Source organism: Uloborus diversus, chromosome 2, assembly GCF_026930045.1.
Source record: "Uloborus diversus isolate 005 chromosome 2, Udiv.v.3.1, whole genome shotgun sequence".
Classification (NCBI taxonomy): Eukaryota; Metazoa; Arthropoda; class Arachnida; order Araneae; family Uloboridae; genus Uloborus; species Uloborus diversus.
Genome location: NC_072732.1, coordinates 219,102,560 through 219,127,460, shown reverse-complemented (window position 1 = coordinate 219,127,460; position 24,901 = coordinate 219,102,560). Strand labels below are relative to the sequence as shown.

At 31.1% G+C, this 24,901-nt stretch overlaps 1 protein-coding gene across 3 annotated transcripts in view; it reads left to right on the top strand.

The window, feature by feature from the left end:
* Positions 1-24,901, top strand: part of LOC129216274 (LIM and calponin homology domains-containing protein 1-like) — a gene marked incomplete at its 5' end in the record, with an annotated part of 40,656 nt that overhangs the window by 709 nt on the left and 15,046 nt on the right. Inside the window, 8 exon segments of one of the 3 annotated variants that reach the window (XM_054850479.1) lie at positions 965-1,966; positions 3,539-3,808; positions 6,388-6,498; positions 7,851-7,959; positions 12,039-12,245; positions 14,166-14,326; positions 14,984-15,232; positions 17,221-17,344. In XM_054850479.1, the coding sequence (XP_054706454.1) occupies positions 965-1,966; positions 3,539-3,808; positions 6,388-6,498; positions 7,851-7,959; positions 12,039-12,245; positions 14,166-14,326; positions 14,984-15,232; positions 17,221-17,344 (2,233 nt within the window). 3 annotated transcript variants of the gene reach the window in all.

Below are 24,901 nucleotides of genomic sequence, written 5' to 3'. Positions count from 1 at the left end.
GGACATTTTTTTGAGAATCGCCCAGGCTATAAAATACTTCTTAAGCTTTTTGAGCTGAAAATTATATTCTTAATAAAATTTGTTTTAGAATTCTATCCTTTATTTACATAGCAATTCTATTAGAAGGTTTTAAATATTTAAATTTATAAATAAAAAAATAATTTTTCAGTCTCATTTTGTTTTTTGGAATATAGGTGTAAATATTTTAAATTTTACTTATCAGTAGTGAACATTTTTTGTTATTTCATTATATCTATTTTTTAATGCTAATAGAAATTTAAACTATCAAAAAGAATTGCATTTTTGAATTTGGCTTTAAAAAATACTAACTGGGTTTTAAATTTGTTTTTTTTTATTATATAGGCATAAAATGGTTTTTTACTAAGTGATATTCTTTTTAAATATTTGGTTTCAAGGTTACTTCTAACTGTTGATTGAACCGGGGATGCAGCTTTAAATATTTTATAAAATTTAACTTAATTTTTCAAAAACTGTCTTTTGTATTTTAATAACCATGGCTTTTATTTTAGCTAGAAATATTTTAGCTCTTCAAAGGCAATTTATTTTTTTCATTTGATTAATTCAAAGCATCTCTTAATATACAGCTCTGGTGTGTTATTTTACTTTTTTTTTTTTCAAAATTCAATCTTAAAACATAAATTTATGCAATTATCGCTTTAGTATACTTGCATAGAAACATCTTAAAAACATTCATCAGATTCACTACTTATGCCCTTAGCATTGTAGTATTAAGCAGAATGGTTTCTGTACCGAATGTGCCAGTGCATCCCAATGCGAAAAAAATAAATAAATTGTACTAGATACTTTTTCTCAGCTAAATATTATAATAAATATGCTGTAGTTTTTCGATATTTCCAATTAAATCCCTTTTTGTGAACATGTTCTTTTCTACAATATCATGTAATGTAATTCTCTATATATAATTGTATATTTTCAAACACAGGAAAATTCCCTTCAAAGCCCATCTAAAAAGACTTTAATCCCTTTGTCTCTAAAACCAAACGATTGTGAAACATCATCTGCTTTAGCTGTAAAGGATAAAATACTAGATAAGAACAGAGACAAAAGTCCAATTCCAGAAGTGACTATAAAACGTTTTATCAAGAAAAAAAATAAAGAATCTTCTAAAAACGATTCCATGAGTTCACTTGATCCGAATTCTGCAGAAATCGTCAGAAAACCTCTTCTTGTTCAAAATTTTGGGGAAGAAAAAGTGAAATTAAAAGTTAAGTTGAAACCCAAAGCAAAATGTGACGGCCATTCACCTTCCTCGGAAATAGAAAGTTCTACATCCAATCCCGAGGCCCAAAATGTCAGGAGTCGGAATGATGAAAAGCTTTCTGACAAAGAGGAGATTGAGAAAAATTCTAGTCCTTTACTTAATAACATTCCTCATGGTAGTTCCAACAAAGCAGTAAATGATTGTAGTTCCTCAGAAATAAAAGGTGAAGTTCACCCTCGATCGACCGACTGTCATCCGAGACGAACCGAACTATCTCTCTGCAACGATAATAAAATGTCCATCAAGATATCTGATCCTTTGCTGAACAAAATTATGTCCTCTGAACTCTCACAATCTGCTACTAAGTCGCCCACCAATGAACTGACTGATTCAAAGAAAGAGGACCCTGTACATATAAAAAGTTCTAAGCATGTTGTACCAAAACAGAGAAAAACAGGAGCAAAATTAGTGACCCCCACAGTTTTTTCAAAAAATCAAGAGAATCAAAAGGAGTCTGACACAGCTGACAGCAAACGGAGCCCAATCACCAGTATAGGAAGCGAATATGTCCCTTGCGTTATATTCAATTCCTCTGAAAAAGGACCAGATTTGAATTCGAATTCGAGCAGTCCTTGTAGCGACGAAGTGAAAGAGATGCCGGTTGATGTTCAAGGTGTGTCTGTCTGTAAACAGAAAGCAAAGAACAAATCTTCAAAGAAGAAGGTGATCTTATGCAGATTTTAAAATCATGAGTGGCTTTTGCATGGGTTTGCATTTTTCATTGCTAACTTGTGTGGCTAAGAAAACCGATTTTCATCCCCCATTTGCTGTTTGATTTTGGTGCTTTCTTAACAATTATGCTTTCTGGTAAATTAAACAACTAGAGTAGAGTCAAGTCGATGTTAGCATTAGTGATCTTTAAAAAGATTTATTGTATCTATTACTGGTTTTATGGTTGCTGAGAGATTCAGCAAACCATACCACATGTTTTCAATTAACTGTATGTGAATGAAACTTGTGTTGGTCCCAGTCCTAATGGTATGCAGCAGTATATTTATAAATCTCATTTATGAAGTACTGGAATACTTGTCTGTTTCAAAAGAACTTGCTCATCTGTCAATGATTTTGAAAGTGTGTAAAAAAGTTATTCACTATAAATATTATTCATTTTTTTTTTCTAATTCAAGCAGAAATTTTAATATGTTTGAAAAGGCTTAATTTCGCAGATTTTGAGCCATTTTTAATCATTTTGTGTCCTTTGTGTTATTAACTTGTTTTCCATTTTTTTTTCCTTTCCAAAATGAATAAATATTTCGCTCATAAAAAAATTATCCCTTACACAGCTTCCTTAGGTGCGGATGCACAAGAGAAAGCTGAAAAGACATACAAATCATTTGAAATTTTTGCTTTATGATCTATGAGCTTTATTTATGTTCGTTTGTAGTTTTGTTATTTTTGCATGTTTGAAAGTTTTTGTTTAACTAATCTTATTTAATATTTTGGATTTTACTAAATTTGAATGAGGAGGTATTGTAATTTATACGTAAATGCATTGCAAATTTAAGAAAAAAAAAACCTTGCCGAAAAATAGTAGTAGGGAGTATTAAACATGACTGAGCAAATTTTTCATACTGTACCATGATTATGTTAAATTGTAATGTGAAAGTTAAAAGTAGTTACTGTAATTTGTTAAAGTAGTGCAAAGTTTAAAATAAAAAAAAAGATAAGATAATAGTAATTAATGTTTAATCTAAATTAGCCAAAGGAAAGTGAATATTAATTTTCTGTTCCATGTTGTGCCATGAATTATTAAAATTGTAATCTAACAGAGTAGCTTTGAAAATAAATAATGATTCCACTTTTTTTCAAACTTTCTGAGATAAAGCTCAAAATTCAGGTGTCCAAAAAAAAAAAAAAAATGCATAGAGGCTACCCGCAATTTACGTTGATTGTTTGGAAATCTGGTAGTAAAGTTTTATCGCAAATGAATTCAGAAAAATAGAAAATATTTAGGTGAAGGCTGTTTTAGAGAAGAGTTAAATGGAAGATTCTAATTATTTTGTTGATTTTTAGCTCTCATCTTACGCTTAAAAAGAGCCCTGTTACTTTTATTTGAGTCAACAGCTTACGACCCTCAGTGGATGTTTAATTAAATATAATTTGAAATGTATTGAAAGAAAATGTAGCTAAAGAATAACTTCACCTAATTTAAATTATACATCAGTCTGATTCATAGCAGTGTCCTAATTCTTTACATAGAGTTGTAACTCATGTGGTACTATTATTTTTTTACAGACATCAAGTCAAAAACAAACAACACATATTGAAGAATCAATCTCTATTGGCAAAGAATCAATCAACATCATTTTCGAATCTCATCCCACGAATAATTCTAATCAGGAACTTCCAAGCAGAGGGAATGAAGATTCTATAGGCAGCGGTGAAAGAAATCCCCTCCTCTCCAAACAGGAGGTTGTTCCTGTAGAGAAAGTGGCCGAAGAAATGGAAAAGTTGATTCTGGAGCAGCTGGAAGAAGAGGAACGTGCTAAAGAACTTGCAGCTGAGGTATGGTTCTATATCAATTAATCCCTTGGTATGCTGGGAGAGACTTTGATGTCTCCAGGGCCGGATTTAGGGGAGGGCAGGTGGGGCTACTGCCCTGGGGCCTCCACAACAAAGGGACCCCCACAATAAAATTTTTACAAAACATCCTAACTTTTACGGGTTAGCAAATGTTACGTTCTTTCTCCCCTATAAATAATAATAATAATAATATAAAAAATAAATAGCAGTAACTTCAGGATGTATTTACTATTAAAGTGCTTATCGAAAATATCGGATATATATATAGTCGAACCTCCATATATTAAACTTCCACATATCGAAATTTTCTATATATCGAAATCCCAGCCAATTTCTATGTTCATTACATAGAAAAATTGTTTCTATATATCGAAAAAATCTCTATATATCGAATTTTTTGCCAGCAATTTGCTACTTCGATATATGGAGGTCCGACTGTATATATATATCAAAATATCGAATATTTTCGAAAATATGATGATCTTTTCGAACCCTGATTAGGGGCGGGCCTCCATACTTCCAAATCCGACCCTGGATGTCTCTGAGACATTATTTCATGTACTGTTAGACTTTGTAATTTATCCCAGATGTGTCATGGTCACAGGGCAGATACAGACTACAATTTTGAGGCGATGTCATGCTGAAGATTTGGGGTTCAAAACATTTCTGAAATTGTTTGGGTGTCAATGAAAATCACCAACTGGCCAGGAATAAGGCTCTTAGTGGGGCATACAATTTACCAATTAGTTTCAAGAGCAATGAAAGAAAGTAATATTTTAAATATTTCCCTAAAAAGTAATTAATGAATCGAAATCATTACTGCTTTTTTCATAACGTATTTGAACACAATGTAAATAGATATGTCAACGGTTTAGAGGCTCATGGTATGTCAATAGGTTTATGGCTTTGACATACCATGAGCCTCTAAACCTCTTTTGTCTCAACTCAGGGTTGGCAAAAACCCAGGTTTTTTCAAAAAAGCCCATAGACCCAGGGTTTTTTGTAAATAAAACCCAAAAAAACCCAACCAAAGTTGGGTTTTTAAAATAAATGTGGTTTTTTTTTGTCTTTTTTAGGGAAAATGTGGGGTACTTGTAGCATATTGTAGCGTAAGTATATGGACAAAGTGTAAAAAGTGTCTTCGGGTAAAAAAAGCTGGAAAACTAGTTAAAATTTAGCGTTTTCTGAAGAGAAGTATAAAAGACGAAAAAACCCAAGAATGGTGAAGTTTGAGGTTTTTTAATTTTCATTATTACCAACAGTTAAGGCAAAGTTACTTCTCAAGTGATAAAATCTATTGTTTGTTTTTAATTACTACATTTTTTCTTTGCATTTTACTTTATTGTATTTCATTTTGTTATGCAAAACTACTGTAGAACCTCAAGTAGTTTAAATCCCTTTTTACGAAATTCCAGCTTAATCAAGACATTTCTTTGAATTTTATGTTGCCCGTTTTTCTATTTCTGTGTACAGAGTAAGAAATACTAAACTTTTCATAAGATAATGAAAATACTGTACCCGTTCTGTTTTCTGTCGACCGTTTGAAAAATCTGATTATTTCTAAAAAATATACCTTGTGTTTATTCGAGATTTGTGACGTGTTGGTTAACAGAAACTAATTCACGTGAAAGCCTTTTAACTAGATTAGTTTCCTCTGTACAATCTACAAATATTGAGAAAATCAGACGTGACAGGACTTGATCAATATAATTTGAGTTATTTATTGACCAGTTAAAGAAAAAAGTTAAATACATTTATTTAAAATCTTTGACGTATTTTTTTAATGCCGTTAAGAATTAAGAAATACTATTAAAGTTCAAAGTTCATTTTTTATGTTCATTGTCTGTGGTGGTGAAGAACAAATAAAAAAGAAGTTTAAATTGGGAAAGTATTTAAATTAATTATTTTTTTTCAAAAACTTCTCAGAAAATTTAAAAAAACCCAAAAGTGGGTTAAATAATGGGTTTTTTTAAGTGGGTTTTTTCAAAAAAAAAAAAAAACCCATTGGGTCCAACCCAATTGGGTCCAATTCGGCCAACCCTGTCTCAACTTGAACACAAATACATTGTTTCTTAATTCATTGAACATTTAGTTCATTGCTGTACAAATTCAGGGAGGTCTTTGAAAAGAATAAATATTTATTAAAAAAATATTTTTGTTTTCATTTTAAAAGGCATCATGAACTAAGTTTCAATTACTCTTATCACAATCCTTTAGTATCAAACAATAGTAGTTTTAGGTATTTTCACATCTTTAAGTAAAGGCAATATATTTTCAGAAAAGGTTTTCATACACTATAAAAATTTATTTTTGTTTTATGTTTTGTCATTTTAATTTTTTTTCTTTTTGCTTAGATAGTACATTATTCTCTCTTTAATATTTTCTCCTTAAGTGTTCTTATAAACATTAAATGATCTTCAAAAAATTGATTTTATAGACAAAAATGTTATTTTTTTCATTTTATCTTAAATTTGCAGATGTCTTCATTTATAATTTATTGAATTTTATTGTTTATATGATCTGTAATTTTTATTAATCTTGCAATGCTTCAAATTCCTTAGATTCAACAAATAAAAAGTGTGGAACATCTACTAACTGCTCCTCCCCGTTTAGCTGAACCTCCCAAAGAAAAACCTCCTCCCCCTCCCATAAGTTCTAATGAAATACAAAAAGTGAGTATGGAAGTTTATTTCACTTTAAAGTATTTTTTTCACCTTTTTAGTGTGTGATAAATATTTCAAACTATGACATCAGACTGCCAATTTGATAAAATAATAAAATAAATAATGAAATTAATGTTATTGCAAAAATGAATCATGTGCGTATTTTTGTGATCCTAATAGACCTCTTAGTTTTTGTAGAAAAGTTTTTTGAGCTTCTGAAGTTTTGTAATAGTCACAAAAAAATGCTTTATAATGTTGATTTTTTTTTTAATTCATTAAAATAATTATTTATTTATTTATCTCTTGTATAAAAGAAGTTTTTCTCACAGATTTGATACTGAGAGTTAACTTGCAGTTTTTCACAGAATATTCCTAAAATTTTCGATGAAATTTCAAACTCCTATGCTCCTATCAAGGGCCAAAGTTGTCCTAATTTTCCCCAAATTCCTAATTTTTAAAAACTCCTTTAAATCCCAATACTTTGAACATTGTTCTAAATATCCTAAAAATTTTCAATTATTTATACTGAATTTCCGCAGAAAAAGAGGAAGTTCTTAAACCAACTGACACTTTTTTTACTTGGTCTTGTTCTTTTGTTTACATCTCAATATTCCAATTGAAACTATTGTGTATGACACTTATTTGTTCAGAAGTGCGCAAAGTATGTTGCTAGTTCAGTTTGTTTGTCACAGCATGAAAAGACGAACAGTGGACCTGAAAATTAAATTTTCCTCAGTGACCTGTGGACACATTTTAAATACTTTGTAACACCACTTTATCCAGAACTTAGCCTTTTTGTTTTGAACAACTATAAGTACATACTAACTATAAATGCATGCTATAAATTTTTTAAATGAAAGTTTAAAAATTAATATTGCCTCAACCATCAATTCTTGGGGGAAGGAAAGGGGGTGTACAGTAAAAAAAAATCAAAATATGTTTTTAATGAAAAAGGTTAGATAATTTCGGTCAAAAATATCTTTTCCAAGATATCTCGGCCTTATTTTACATTTTTTAATTTGAATTTGTTTTGTGTTGTATTATTTTAAGCAGATTAAACAACTATCCTTGGGAAAAATTTGAATCTTCTTCCGCTCCTGATCTGACACTAGATTTACTTTGCCCTAACTTTATTGGGAAAAATGTTTGCCATAAACTGCACATTGAAGAAAATTAATGAATTTGATTATTTAAGGGGTATTTTTTGTGCTATTCAAAAATCTTTTGCATTGGCATCTATGATAGATGTTTCAGATTTTTTATAATATGAGTACATTTCAGACTAAGATTTGTTCATTGTTCTCTTACCCCAATGTTATTTCCTAATTATTTGTTACATTGTCCTTTACTTTTTTTTCCAGCCTAATTCCCTGAAGAGAGTCAACTCAACAAAAAGAATCAAGAAAGAAATTCATAAAAGGCGCTCAAATTTCTTGGGAATTGAAAACACCGATGAAAATATTGTATGTGGTATGTAAAAAAATATTTGTTCTAAATTGCTCTACGTTGAAGATTGTAATAGTAACTTTCTTTAGTTCATCATATTGGAGGTTTATTTTCTTGTATTGAATATTTCAACCACTATACCACATATCATAAATTGATTGATAAGTGTTAAATTGCTAGCTGATAGACGTAAATATGTTGCAAATAACTTTGTTTTAGTGTGCTGATTATTACAAGTTTTTAAAATATTTTTTTTAAATTCATTTATATGATTTATAGAATACACCTTTTTCTTTGAATATTTTCTCAAATTATTATTTGATTCTGTGTGAAAAAAGCAAATGAGTTGAAATATTTATTTTTTATTATCATTTATATATATATATATATATATATATATATATATATATATATATATATATATATATCAGGGGCGGCATTTCACCATTTCATTTGGGGGATCGAGTTTCTTAAATATGTATAACTCCAAAGCGAAACCAAACACACATTAGCTAACAAGAAGTTGTCATAAAATCGTTTTAGTATGAATAAAATTAGTGTTTAGAAACAATTAAAATTTTGATTCATTGACTTAAAAGTTATCATACAAAACATTTCACTACTAAAGTTTTTATACCTTTTGGAAAAGTTATAATGCATGATTTTCGGAATTCGGAAGTGCATGGAATCGTGTTACCAATCTATCAGTGCCCAATGTCGTGCTGTTTTGCCAGTTCAGCTAAATGGAAAAGGTTTTTTTTTTCTCCCTTTGTGCTTTGAAAATATTTCTCTAACCTCCTGAGACATAAAAAAAAAATCTTTCTCTACTAGCTGAGCTGATTGTAATAGTTAAAAAATAATTGAAGTAACACAAAGCTAGGTATGAAAACACTTTTTATATCTTGCTCTTCAAAATCACCCAGGCTATTTCAAAAACTGTGAGGAGCTTAAACTTTTCATCATTGAATAATCTAGTCATGCCGGCACTCTCAGCTTCAATGAGATATCATCTGCCTCCAACTCTGTTATTCACTAATCCAGACTTATGAGTCCATAACAAAGACGAAACTGCAGTCTCTGGATGTGAAAACCATTCTGTCGGTATATTGTTGTAATTTTTCTTGCCTCATGCTAAAAATTTTACTCACAGTTGAAACATTTTATTTTTCGTTTTCAAAATCCAATCCAAATAACCATAATCCCGGCCAACCATACAGAAAAATAATTATCATCAAATCTTGTGTCAATTTCATTCGAAACTGAATCTATTACTTCATACAAAATTTTCAAAAATCAATATTTGACTTCACATCATCATGTAAATTTTTGTCACTTTTTTTTTTTTTTGTGCCTCTTTTAACTTGGCTCGGAGGAAGATTTTTTTTGAAAAATTTCACGATTGATTATACAAATATACATCTATAAAAAAACTATTTTCAGTTTCAATTGTAGATTTAACTGTGGTAGTACAGTGCACAGATCAATTGTAGATTGAACTGTGGTTTGAATAGTCGAGTAGCGGATTGAAGATATAGATTTTGATAGAGTAAAGCATTTTTCAAAAACCTTTTCCTAATGCAAACAAATTGGATAAAAATTTAAACGAAGTCATACATGCTAAAGGGCATGAGCTTTTTCTCCATTGAAAGAATTGTTTTGCAATAATTCTTCCAGTCGTCAAAACACTGCTTTGAAGTTATAGAGAAATGTTTTTATCGTTTCAACTCTTGAAGATTATTATCTTGTGTTAATCGGCGATTGCATAATTATAGAGCCCCATAAAAGGTATTTGGTTGATATGTCTTTTTTTATTCAATAATCACATGCATTTTTAAGAAGTTCCTATAAAAGCATTATAATGTATTGAGCAGCTGAAACGTGTTTCTAACAGAAGAAAGCGATGAACACTCATTAAATAAATTTACACTTAAAAAATGAGCGTAAAAGTGAATGTAAAATATCAAGGAATTTTCTTGTGAAAACCATGCTGCCACACCACTTTTCATGAGCCTCTCATATTGGATATACCATCGTTACATTGGGCACACAAGTGTGAAATATTTAGCCTATATGAGGCAATGTCTTCCTTAGTTAAAATTAACCATGGTTCTCTATCAGTTTTCTTTGTTCTGAAAAAGCCAAAAATACTTCATGAATTTCTAAGTAATCATCCAAATAACAAAAAACACTTTTTCTAGTCTGAGAATGTGTCGAGTTTCATCAAATAGTTGCTGAGATCCAGCGAGATTTCCTTTAATGAACATTGATTTCCGACTTACATAAATTAAATTCACCCATTTTCTATCATTCTGCTCAAAAAATTTGGGGGTGCAACCGCCCCCTCTTGACCCCCCTGTTTGCCGCCCCTGATATATATATATATATATATATATATATATATATATATATATATATATATACATATATATATATATATATATATATATATATATATATATATATATATATATATATATGTTTTCTTTCCTTTTGCTTCTCAGATTCAAATATTTCTTTGTGCAGCTCTTTTATAAATTAAATTTCTCTCTCCATTTCATCTCCAAAACATTTCATGCCCAAAAATTCAAAACTAGTGGAACAAATCTCAAACACAGGTTGAAATCGAACAATAGCTTAATGTAAAACGAAACTGCTGCATAGAAATCTTATTTCACTCATATTATCAATGCCTGCCTCCATGTTAAACAACTCTAGGGACAAAATCTTTTGGTTGTCTTATCCAATAATATGCAAATAAATTTCTTAATTCCTCTAAAGAAATTCCAATAAATTATGCCTTAGTGGTGAATAGTACAGGGCTAGAATCCCAGTTCTTACTGTCTGACATTAAATAATATTTCATTTTTCAAGTACATGGTGTACAGTATCGAAGAAGTAGCAATTTTGGGGATAGGGACGTCTGGGCAGTGAACATCGTTCAAATGAATACAGTGATCTCTATTCACTGTTCCCTTAACTTTCAGTGCTTCATCTGTTTTGAACAAAAACTAACCTGCATTTGCATTTTAAAACTTGGATGGAAAAAGATTTCATAGAAGAAAAAATTGTTTACAACACTTTAATTCAGTGTATTTTTGTTACCTATGAACATTTAGATAGCCTTATGCCAGAGCGAATTATGTGATTTTATAAAGTCGAACTTTAACATGTAAATATGCTGCAAATGTTGCTTTCTGTCTTTAATTAAATATAAACATGTCAAATATTACTTGGTAGTACTGCCTTTCTAGTTTTATAAAATACAATTTTGTTTTATGTCTATTTTTCTACATTAATCTAACTTTGAATCTTCTTCCTGATTAAAAAATAAATAATATGGTTGATGGTTGGTTCACTCTGGTATAAAATCATCCATTTTATCCCAACCCTTTTTTTTTGTCCAGTACTAAATAATCCTTTTTGTACTTAAGACTAAATTTTCTATAAGAGGGGGTCCATAAATGATTTTATGCTTTTTTTCAACATTTGTGACCCCCTCCCCCTTTATCATAAAGTGTAATACTGCACTACCCTCTACCCCTTTTTGTTACATGTCACGTTATGTTTCATAAACATTTTCATTTTTAAAAAATGCATGAGGTCATGCTTCTTATTGCTCCTTTTGCTACAATTTCATGAACCCTCTTCAAAGTGCGACTTCATTTGTGGACAGCCCCTTAACCAGTATTTTGTAAATGCTATTTTTGCAATAAAGAAGCAAAATAGCTCTACCTATTAAAATTAAATGCCTATATTATTAGTAACACCTTATGCTGAAAATCTTTTCATTGTATCTCCTGAAAATATTTGGATCAGACCCGGTATCTGAAAGTAAGCACGAGAACTGAGATAAGATAGTAAATTTGATTGATGCATTTCACTAATTATTTACTTAGATAAGAAATTACTGGAACCAGATTAATGCATGAGTGTTATTCTCGATATGTATGTTTCTGAGGAGGAGCCTATTCTTTTCGATAGTCTAATGCTTTATTTATTCATATCAACCTTAATGCGACTTAAGTGAAACTTAAGTTTTTTCATCTAAAAGTACTTATGTCAGTTTTTGAAGAAATTAAAGCATTTGTGATTATTCCATGCAGATGAATCTTCAGTGCCACCCCCTCTCGCTCTAGAAGAGATTCTCAAGGCTGAAATGGAATTGGACAGGGAGAGCAGGAAGAAGCTGGAAAACGCCACCGTCGAAAGACTCACGCTCGAAGAGAAAGAGATAATGCAGAAAGAGCGGGAAATCATCGAGACACTGGAGTCTGAAGAGAGGCGGAGACTGCTTTATGGCATCCATTCTGGTGAATATTTTCATTTGCTTGTACTGTTTTGTTGGTAATATGGCCTCAACAGGCTGCATAGAGGCAAAAAAAATGTATTTTATACTTTTTCTTCTGGCACAAAGCATCTTGTGAGAAATTTCTGTAAGAATATATATCTCAGATTCACATGTTGTGTAATAGAAAACACAAAAGGCAACTGAATGAGAGTTAGATATCATGTTGTACCAAACACCTTAGCTTCCAGTTTCTTAAATTAGAGTTGGCAGCGCTGAGTTAAGGCCCCAGGATCCAGGTTTGCAGAGTCAGGGAATCAGAGTCGGATTTTATAATAAAGGAGTTGGAATTTGAAGCTTTAAAAATCCATTTGTCTCATTTTTCTTCTGATTTTGCAACTGGGATTTCCTGTTTGAGCATTACCACCTTTGAGATGGCCTTATTGTTTACAATACTTTCGTAACATGATGTTTTTGAAACATACTCCTTTATCATTTTTTAATTTAAAAAAAATTGCCTGATTCTTTTTCTCAAATGAGTTAAGTATTAGTGAAGTGTACTTAATCCTGTTTGGCTGAAACTTTATTTAAGTTTTCCAAATTGCTCCCTATTTTTGATTTTGTCATGTAAAACTTTGAATATATATGTGCTTTCAAAATTTTGAAAAAAAAAATGTGGTTGTCCAGATTTTCTAATATTGTTTGCATGTATCTATGTAGGTAAGTACTGGACTAGAAATTCTGAATTGTAGTTACTGGCTACCAAAGTCACAAATGTTGGTAGCCACTAATGCACTTTTGGTAGCCATTCTTTCAAAAACTAAATACGCTAAGACTCTGCGCCAGTACAGAAAGTAAATAACCTATTCACTGATGGTAATATTAACAACAAATAAAAAGATTATGCTTCTGCACAAATGCTCAAATGAAATCTCTCTACTTACATTTTTTCTGAATTACTGTTTGACCGCGGATGTAATTTGGCAGTCTGCCAAGTAAAGACTATTCCATCTGAATGAATCTAGCACGGGAGAAGGGAAAATAACGATGGGATTTTGATGCACGCGTTTTATAATGTCACTAGTGCCTTATTCATTTATTGCATTCTCAGAAATAAAATATGGGAAAACAAAAATAGTTACCATGGAAACAACAAATAAAAAAGAAAATATTTTCATTTGGTTCAGGAACATTAAAGCTAAATGGTAAGCTCAAAACTTTGTTGTGAATAAATAAATCAATTAATTTTTGCCGTAAGAAAATAGATCAAATACACTTTAGATTAAAAAAATGTTGCTGTGAGCAAATTTTCATTTTTACAAAACTAAAGCTAAATAATAGAGATGCAAAAAACCACATCTGTAGCAAATCAACTAACACCCCTATAAACTAATAGATAGGTCCATTTCCACCTACGAACCGGATATTAGCCTTTCCATGTAATCAATGGTCAAACAGTACACTGGCTAGGTGCTGTCGACTGATATGCTGGATGACAGGGGTAAGATGGGATAAGATTGGAAACATGTTGTAACACGATATTATTTTCAACAAAGAAACACATGGTCGTCGCTCATGGAGACTAGAACTTTATTCTTTGGTAGCCATTTTAATGAAATGATCGCCCGTTGGCGACTGGTGGCAGTTCATCTAGAGCTTTACTCTAGTCTTAGGAGAATGCCCAAAGTATCTTGAAAAGGTGCAATCAACTGCAAAGCATATGGATTTTTTTCAGAGTCATTGCTGATTTTTTTTAGTTGTTTTGAGTATCTTTATCTGTTTCTTAAATAGGAAAATTCTCTTGAGTGTTTGTGTGACCATGGTGTTTCAAAAAAGTCTAGAAATTTTACACTGTATCTTTTCTTGTGAAAATTAACCTCATCACGTAGTTTTTTAAGCATTAAAAAATTGCTGAATGACCTAAAGTCAGGTAATGTCTTTTCAGAATTACCCAGCATGCTCCCCAACGACTCGAGGCAGACGAATTGCGAGGAAGATCGCATTCTTGACCTACAAGAAGAAAGGAAACGTTTGGAAGAAGACCACCTGTTCACTAAGGAAAAACAACTTATACTAGAGCGTGCAGAGTACATCAAGAGACAAGAGGTATGTTCTAATCCACTCAACTTCTCAATACTCAAGGATTGCATTTTTTTAAATTACTTATTCACTTCATTTACTTTTTAAGTGGAAGCTTTCATACATATTTAATATTTGTTACACTTTCAATGTAATCCTAACGATTGCCTATCCACACTTTCAATGTATCCCTAATGATTGCCTATATCTCAAAATAACATCTAATGATACAGTAATGTTAGTAAACTGTGCTCTTATATATAATTATTTTAATGAAAAATAATTTTTCTCTTTCAAATAAGTTAACTAAAATGTTTGAAAATTGTATAAACATTTCCCTGTGATTCAGCATTTACACTATTTCTTCTTTTTATTGCTGTTTCATCATCATCAAATGCCAAATTGTAACTGCCTAGAATATTATGCATGTCTTCTTCCATTAGGTATGAAAAAGTTACACACACACACAATTAATGCTGTTTTTACCATTAAATCTTCCTGATTTATACACATTGGGAAATCTTGCATGTTACTGGGATTAATCCTTAAACTGTTTGTTTCTCCCTCTGCGAAAACGGCATGCTTCTTTGGGTTGACTTTTTTTTGTTCAATGTCTAGTTCCCTAAAAGATCTCTCCTCAAAATTTCCTTGGACGAGTTGGCAAAAGTTGATTTTTCTTCGCAGGAATCTCCTTCTGTGGCTGATCTCTCTGCACCTCTGCTCTCTGCTGTGACACATTTCCCTTCTCCCGCTCCTTCTCTCTCTTCTGATCCTCTCGAGTCGAACTCTAGTGCTTCCCCCGGTGGTGGTGATGGGAATTCCGTTCTGTCCGATAACGTGCCGATAGCGCCCCCTGGCGAGAAAACCGAAGGAGAGGCTCAGACGATCAAGCCGCCCAAGCCGATCCCTCCCCCGAAGCCTTTGAAAAAGAAGGTGAATTTGAATCGATGCTATGTTGTTGTGTTAGTGTGACAGGTGGCCCATTGGAAATGTCAAATTTAATTTGTAAAATTCAACAGTTTTTGCTGGACTTGTACTGAACTGGGTTCAGGCAAAACTGTTAAGTAGTTAATTAGCATGAATAATTAAAAGTTCGGTTTATTTTGTAGTTGAAAAAGTAAGGTATACACACCGGCAGTGCTTCAGTAGTGGCCACTTCAAGGTTTATATTTGAAAAATTAGGATTCCAGGTTTTCCAATGGATTCAAATGTGCATACCTCCTAGACGTTTGATGCACTTATGAATCCCTTGGGAGACCTGGAATCCTATTTTTTCAAATACAAACCTTGAAGTGGCCAGTACTGGTGTGTTTACGTTAGGTCGTTTCAGATAAATTATTGAACACCAATGACTGCCGCAACTGTGTGGAGTGGACCTATCTTTACTTAAACTTGAAAAGGCTTTTTCCAAGAAAGTCATTCCATTGCAGCAGTAACACTTTAAATTTATGCTTTCAGTTTAAGAATCTCTTATGGTTTATCAACAAATCTTGGACATAATAAAATTCCTGAGAAAAGATATCTCATGGCAACAATATAAGATCATAAGATCTGGCCACCAATGAGTCTCTGCATTTCTGTCAACCATATAACCAAATATCATTTGCCTTAACAGACGGATGGTTTCCGTTGGTATGTGACATAAGGTATCACCCTTTGCAGGCCTATTTGTTCGAAGTCAGAAATCAGATGCTAATGAAACATTAAATCTGGTATTGCCAATGGGCCTCCTGATGTTTTGCAGCACATTCGCAATATACTATACTCTATTGACAAATTTCAAGATGTGATAGATCCAAGTCATATTTATTAGTGCATAAAGTCGGGTTGTATGTTCTAAAAATCATTGATTTATAGGGTAAATTTTAAATCAATTTTTAGCCAAATGATTTGAAAAAACATGATTTAACTCAAAACTAATAGTGTAAATTTTAATGAATCTATATGATCTAAAACTTAAAAGATTTCTCAGAAATAATTTAAAAATTTCTATTTTAAGTTGGTTTTTATAAATATTAAATATTATAACTTTAAAAGTGAAATAAATCTTTATGATCTAAAAATTAAAGGACAGCACAGAAATCATTTTAAAATTTCTATTTTAGTTCTCTTTTTGTCGGCAATATAACATTGTGAAAAACTATTAAAATAGAAGAGGATTAATAAGTTCTTTCTGTAATACAAACTAACTTTATTATCTTATAAAACTATGTAACTTATAATTAATCAGTTAACAACCAACCTAAAATATGCACGTGATTGAAATCTGCAAAATTTTAGATGCAAACAGTGAAGCTCATAGTTGATACTATGTACTAATGTTATTGCCGATTTAGTTTTCTACTCAACTACCAATATAGTTGAGTAGAAATTTATCTTGGCAATAACATTATGAGTGTTAAAATGAATGGATTTTCCTTTTTGAGAGCATAATTTTCTATTTTTTTGTTTAATAAACAGTGTTGTGAATCAATATTCCTGAAGTAGTAGGGTTAAGATCCTATTTATTTAAGTATTTGATTCACTCATTCAAATCTGAGAGTTATGCATACAAAATGAATTTTTCATCTCGTTCAAAATTATTCTGCCACTTTGCATCATGTGAAAAATAAGACATGAAAGAGAGTATTTTAATAAAAATTGTACAATTTTAGACCAAAAGAATAAAATTAAATGGTAGAATACTAGTCCGGATGAACAAAGTTGTACCATACCAAAAAATATGAAGTGGTGCAAAGTTAACTTAGCTTGCTTAAAGATATCTTAAATCATTGTACATTCTCTTTTTATTTATATGTCTAAAAGATAATAATTTATTTATTGATAAAATGACTCACTATTAATTCTTATATACATTTTTAAATTTCAAAATAATCATAAAATCATATTCCTGACTTGTTTTTTGCTGCCATCTGTTTCAGGAGGCTATCCGCAAGGAACGCGAGAGGCTCAGGCAAGAGCAGGAGGCTCTCCAGAGGGAGAAAGAGGAGCATCGGCGCAAACTGGCAGAACAGGAAGAGCTCCTGAGAAACCAAAAATCCCATGGTACTCTAACTAGAAAATTGCTTAACCTCGCTCTAGTACTAACTGTCATCATTCCACTGTCACTGGGATACCTGGCCTCTTGTGTATCAAAAGTGCATGACTGACATCTTCCGTGCAGCTAGAAAGATTTTTTTTTTTGCTCTTTTTTTTTCTTTTGTAGAGTCGACTTTCTCTAAACTGAACACTCGTGGGACCGAGCAAAAGTTTTTAGATTATAGGGGTGTTAATTTAAGAGGGAGATGGAATAATGCATATCATCGCTTCTGAACAACAGTAAGACATCTAGTGTTTCCCCCAGGCTTTTTTAAGAGGGCACTGCGCTCTGCCCTCCCCCCCTTATTTTTGCATTTATCAATGTTCTCTTTTTGCCCCTTTGAAGTTTTGACAAAACTTGTCATAGATACAAGTTTGTTTGTTTTTTTGACCATGAAACTTATTTCCCTGGTTTCCCTTATAATTTAGTTTGAATATATACCTGAATTTTCTATGTTTTTAACATAAAACTTCTGCACTAAACATTAAAAATATTCTTAGTAGTTATTTAAAAAATAATTACAATTGTAACTATAAAAAAAATAATTACTATTGAGAAATACTTTTTCTACACTGCTCAAAAAAAGTAGGGGAGCAAAAAAAAATGCGAAGAGACTGCCGAGCGACAGAGTTACATGGGCATAAAATGGAGAGTTCACATATAACAAAATGTAATACAGGAAGTGCATGAGAGCTTTAGTTCTTTGGAACATTGAAAAGGACATGGATGTGTAGTTAAGTTAAAACTCTTTGCTCCCCTAATATTTTTGAGCATTGTACTACAAAATTTCTATCAAGAATCGCCCTTTTATTATAGAATTAAAATGCCCTTTCCATAGACGGATTTAGGACTGAGTTCCTGGGGGAGCAGGATTTTTATTTAGCAACATTTTTATTGCACCCCCCTCCACTCCCATGTTTTTGTCTGTTTCCTGTGATGCATAAGTTCATGCTTTACTTTTTTGTGTGTCGTTTTCATTAATGTGTTTTCATGCTGTCCTTTTTGAATTGACCTTAAGAGAGGGAGCTGGTATCAAGAGAGTGACGCAGGGCTCCCTTTTAAGTGGGAAATAGAAGATCTCCAATTTTAGGGGGCCGGGGGATTTTCCCCCGGAGGAAATTTTGTAAAACGGATATAAAATTCTGCATTTTGAAGCCTTATAAAGGTTAATTGGATAAACATAGAAATTGATAACTATATTATACAGTTGTACAGTATTGTTCAAACTTTGTAAGAAATAGCCATTTTAAGTTTGAAAGAAAAAATAAATATAGATTTCTCATTACAACAACCTTTTTTTTAATTATAAGTAGTGCAGAAAACGAAAAGGAATAGAAATAGTATACCTTTTTTTTTTCCTGGCTAAACAGATTAACAATATGCAGTAGAAGTAATTGGAGCCCACTTTGCTTAGGATTTTTAAAGACTTATCTAATTATTTTCAAGGACTCTAGAACAATTAAAATTATTTAACGCACTTCATTTGTACTTTCCAGTCTCTGATATTTCAGTACTTGATAATAAATTTTTACAGTCCTGTTCTAACTTTGTGAGAAATAGCTATTTTAAATTTAAAAGGAAAAAAATCATAGATTTCTCATGACAACAACTTTTCTTCAGTTGCAAATGGAAGAAAACGAAAAGAAATAGAAGTAGTGTGTATTTTTTTCCGTGCTGAACAAATAGACAATATGCAGAAGAAGTAAGATAAAAGCAATCAATACAAAAGAATTTCCAAAATACTGTATTCGGGATTGAATAAATCAGTGTTGCCAGATGGTCAAATCCAGATTTCCCCAATTCCCTTCCAACTTTTCCCCAAAAAGCGATGTTTTCTATCAAAATTCCCCAAATTCAAAAATTATTTTTCCACTAATATTTTCATAAAATGAGTAGACTTCCTCTGATATTTTTGTCTCTTGAAAAAAATTTTTTTTCCCCCAAATAGCCAAATTTTCTTATAAAATTCCCCAACTTTTTTTTCTTCCCATTTTCGCTTTTTTTTTGTCTTTTTAATCTTTTATCTTTTTTTTAATTTTTACTAATAATAAAGCTGAAAGGCTCTCTGTCCAGATCTCTCTCTCTCTCTCTGTCAGGATCTCTGTGACGCGCATAGCACCTAGATCGTCCGACCGATTTTCATGAAATTTGGCAAAGAATTAGTGTGCACCTTTAAGCAGTTTTTCGAAAATTCGATTTTGTTCTTTTTCTATTCCAATTTTACAAACATTTTCCCGAGCAAAATTTCATAAGATGAACGACTAAATTATCAAGTTATCATAATGTGGAACCGTGACGTGGGCAAACCAATTGGCGAGAAATTCATCATGCATTATTTGTAAATATACAGGGGACCAAAATACCTTTTAATTTTCTACTGCAGGCAAAGCCCTGCAGGTGCCACTAGTCATAAATACAATCGCCAGACTGAAAGATAAGAAATAACCAAATATTTTCTTTCTACTCGCATTTACTTACTCTGCTTCTGTATGTACATTTAAACTATGATTTTTGTATATATTTATCTAAGAACATTCTTCATCACACTTATTTCTGCTTGTTTCACGTATCAAACTAGTTACTCACGCAGAACATTAATGGGAATTCCGTAGCATAATGTTCCACATAATGCGAAATGCGAATTCCATAAAGTTGAGCAAAGCTAAACCAACGCTGTTTGATACAAACAATATAACTACCAGATGTCAAGACGCAAATTTAAATACGAAAAAAATATTTTTCCCCCAGGTTTTCCCCAAGGAAAAAATTTTTGCCCAAAGAATTCCCCTCAAAACCCATTTCCCCAAAATTTCCCCAGAGAGCACTAGATTTCCCCAAAATGGGGAAATTTCCCCCAATCTGGCAACAGTGGAATAAATAGCAAGATATGAAACATGTGAGTCACAAAAATTTCAAATAATATGTTACAAATGTGAGAACCATGATTTTTACATTTTTAATACAGGATGTGGCAAGGAGCTGAATTAGACATATTTTGGCATTCCTTCCCCTCTACCATTTGTTAGGAATTTTAAAATTTAAGGTTTGTAGCCACACGTTTCCAAATATTCAAGGTTTTCAAGCACTTAAATATGAAATTAGTTTTTTCAAGCCATTTCCATTTTTTAAGGAACGAATCATGAATTTTTTTAGGAGTTAGGGACCCACTTCAAAGCAGGGGCCCTAGGCAATAGCTTGTTTATCTTATAGGCAAATTCGGCCCTGTTTGTAATTCACTCTTACCTGCAAATTTTTTCTTGATTTTTTTGTAATTTTTACGAAAATGCATCAGTTTTTACAGTTAAAAGATTTTTACGATTTTACCAATCTTTGTTAAGTTTTTATAGATTTCAATATAAAATTTCAGTAAATTTTTCCAAAACTTTTGATGACTAAATTATTTGGATTTCAATAATGACAAGGACGGACTCACTTAGACTTAGATGATTATGACTTACCTTACTTTTTAAACAGTATTTATAAAGTAAGTAAAATTGTACTCACCCTCTAAGTAAAAAGATTCATTTAATAAGAATACTCAGATAACTGAAATTTATTCAGTTGCGATTTTTCTCTTAGAAAAAAGAGAGAGAGAGAAGGGAAAAAAAACCATGTTTTTTAGAATTTCTCAAAAGGTCAATTAATCTACTCCAGTGACAGCTGTACTATATGTGTTTAATGTTCTTTTTTTTTCTTCTTCTTTTCTTCCATCAGAAAAGGACATTCGCTTTTCTCTTCATTTTCATTGAACTATACAAAAAAGAAAAAGTCATGATTTTTTTGTTTTAAGATTCTGGAAGATGTGTTGTTACTATATAAAGATATCCCAAAGCTGGAGGCATTGCCCCCTAAGCCCCCCCCCCCCTCCTATAAATCCACCCATGCCCTTCTGAACTATTCAAAAAAGAAAAAATCATTTTTTTTTTAATTTTGGAAAATGTGTTGTTACTACATAAAGTCCTCCCAAAACTGGGGAGGCATTGCCCCCCTCTGCCCCCCCATAAATCCGCCCATGGCCCTTTCATCTAGAAGCATCCTGCCTCTTTTTTGCTCTTGGGGAAACACTAAGGTATCCTACTGTCACTTCAAGGTGAAAATATTAATTTACCATCAAAATATGTTCCGTATATCAGGATGTTAATATTAGAGAATATTCAGACAGATTCCACTGTAGTTATAGCTTTGCAAACTGGTCAGTCACTTACATGTTTTGTTCTTCTTAAACTGGGTTTCAATTAATTTTTTCGAAGCATGAGTTTAGAATCAGAGTTGGCTTTCTGCTGGCAGAAACTAGCTTTTTGCCATGCAAGTTGTAGAAACTAGTCATAACCAGTTTAAATTTGGCAACAAGTGTTTTTTTTTAATTACTTATATTTCCATTATTAGGTTACTTAATGATTCTTATAAAGTATCTTATTAGTTCAATTTCATACTACCTTCAGTTTGTGTCCCATGATTCGAAAAAGGCTGTATTAGTAATTAAAATGTTAATTGCAAAGGAAAAGCATTGCAAAATTGCCTCTTGCAACATTTTCATTCAGCACTTACAAGGGAACATAGTTATTACACTTTGCCACAATGGAGTAGCATCAAAATTTAATGAAAAAATAAAGCATTGTAAATAATTTAATTTCTAATTTTAGTTAAATCTTATTAAGTTTTTGGTTAACCTGGTATGTTAACATGATTGATTTACTTTTAGTATGCCATTTATTCCTTTAAGTGCATTCTTTATCTAGATTTACTTCCGTTTGAATTTTTACTTCAAGTAATATTTTAACGGTCTCTGCCAGTAAATGTTAAATGACAACAAAAGAGATGTCTGTATTCAGGTATTTTCTAAAATGAAGTGATTTTTCTCATTTTAAAGTTGTAAACGCCATCCTTTTTGCAAATATAGTTGAAAATTAATTTGTTTCTGTTTTTTTATTTACATTATTATCATTATTATTATTTTCCTTAGAATTATTTTAATTTCAAAACTTATCTGAATTGCTCAAAGGTCTAACAGGGTTGCCACACACCTGGAAAACATGGAAAACCTTGATTTGTTAGGGAAAATGAAAATCACCTAAAATGGTGGGGGAAATTTTAGGAAAAATCTCAAATTATTGAAATTTCTGGAAATGTCAGGGAATTCCTTCCCAATTTTTCCATCTGATAGGTGAACTTCTGTGCCTTCGGGCAAAAATGCTGAAGCACGGAAAATGTTGCATTCCAGATATGTGAATTTTCCTCATAGGCAAGAGAAAGAAAATTCAAGCCCATTTTTGAGGACTGAATGTAATAAGGTTACAAAAAAAAAAGAAATATCCATATGAAAATCATAAAGTTCTGATTTATATCTTTGCATTTTATTTTGCTTCTTATCAAAAAAAAAAAAAAAAAATCCTAGCCATAATTAGCTAGAAATTACTAGTATTTCCCGCAATGCATCTGTGGCCTTATTAGTATCTTAAAGGACTTCATTTCTGCATTTTTCCCCATGAAATGAATAATGTTTATAAAAATATAAAGTCTCAAAATTTTTGCTTTTATAGGTTAAAACCTTTTCGGGAAACATGCCAACATTGAAACTGGGGCTTTGCCAAAAATTGCTTGGTGTGTTTGAGATTTCAGTTCTTTTGAAATCAATGTAATTAAATTTTAAGCTTGCCTTAACATAACCCAAATATAGATTACAATCATTGATAATTTTTCAAGCATAACTTGGTTCATAAAGTAGGTTTACTTACATTAAAAATGCGCTATATTCGTATTTAGTAATGTAAGTCGGCAATTATTAACCTGGAATTTTTTCTAAAAGTGTCCAGAAAACCTGGAAATGTCAGGGAATTTCATTCTTGATCTTTTGTGGCAACCCTGTCTAAGTAGGCATATGTTTTTTAGCAAACATACTATTTAAATGTTATAATTTAAACTATACAATTAAAATGAATAAAAGAAGATTAAGTTCAACACATGTTGCTTTTTGTTATTATTACTATTTTGTTTTATTTAGGTATGAATTTTTTTTTTTTTTTTTTTTGCTCTTTCATGTTTTTAAAATTAAAAAAAAAAAAAAAATCACAAGAGGAAGTGTCTTTGAAGACCATTAGTTCTTAAGTCATAAAATGACTTTTTACTAAGTCATTTATTACTTCCATATAAAGTTAATTTTTTGCAAGTCCCCAACTTTGTTTTAAAAGAACTTCTTTAAAAATACAACTGATAGCTCTTTAATTTAAATTCTTAAATCTATTTCATATCTTGTAGCAGCAACATTCATTAAAAGTTTTAGTTAGAGGGGGAAAAATCTTTGCTTTTCTATTTCTTTCAATTTTCATTATTTATTTCTTGTCTTGAGTGATGTAAATATAGTCTAGTTCTTTAGCATAGTTTTTTAAAAGAAGTTTCCTTGCATGCGATCAAATCCTTTTTTTTTTGTAATCGTTTTCATTTGAAAATCTATATTGAAATTCTACTTTTGATATTTTTTTAGGTTTGATGTTTCAGCTAAGAGATGGAATGTTATATTTATATCAAAAGGTTTTTAGAATGTAACCACTTTTTTCCATAACATATTCTTGGCATTCTCATAGTTTGCAGGTTTTCCTTTTTCTAACATCAATTAAATTATGTAACAAGCTTTGTGGGGAGAAATTTAAGCATTTTTTAACGATAAATGAAATTTCCTAATGGAAAACTGGTATAGTTTTACATTTAGGGTATTGTACTTTTGAAACACAAGAAATCTGTAGTTACAGAAGACTTTCCAGTCTACATTTGGCATGATACTATATTTTATTTGGTTTTTATTTTTGTTTTTTAGTAGTCAAAACTGCACCTGTTCAACATTAAACTAGATCGTTGCTAATAGCAAGAAAATAAGTTATTTTATAAAGTAGAGAAAAAACTGAATTTAAACCCCATGAAATGAGTATAGTTTTTAAATGGTATTTTTAAATCTTAAAATTTCAAAGTGATAGAAAAATTTTCTACTTTTAATACCTTTGTAAGCTTTTTTTTTTTTTTTTTTTTTACAATGTTGCTAAATTGTTATTGTGTTTTGTTTCAAACTTTGTGCTATGATTATTTTAGTCACAACGGTTGCAACATTAGTTACTGTTATGAAAGAAAAAGAAAAAAAAATGAATTTCAACTGCATGAATGAATAAAACTTTAAGTGATATTTTATGTGATTAAATTTCAATACAACAGAAAATTTGTTCACTTTTAACGTGGTTGTTCGATCGAATTATCATTATTTTTATTCAGTCTTATTTAATGAAGTATAGCTGATGCTTTATACTCAGGGCGGTGATTATTTTGACAGTTGCAGTTTTGTGACTTTTAGTGTTCAAAGAGTGATTTTTTGATCCATGAAATTTTCTGGAATGAATAATCAACGTTGATTGACAATCACCAAAAAATTGTTTTTTCAAAATTGATTGTTCATTGTCATATTTTAAATTAAAAAGTGTGATGTTTTCTCATTTTTAACCTGAAAATTCAAATGTTTTTACCTATTGTTTTGGTTTTTG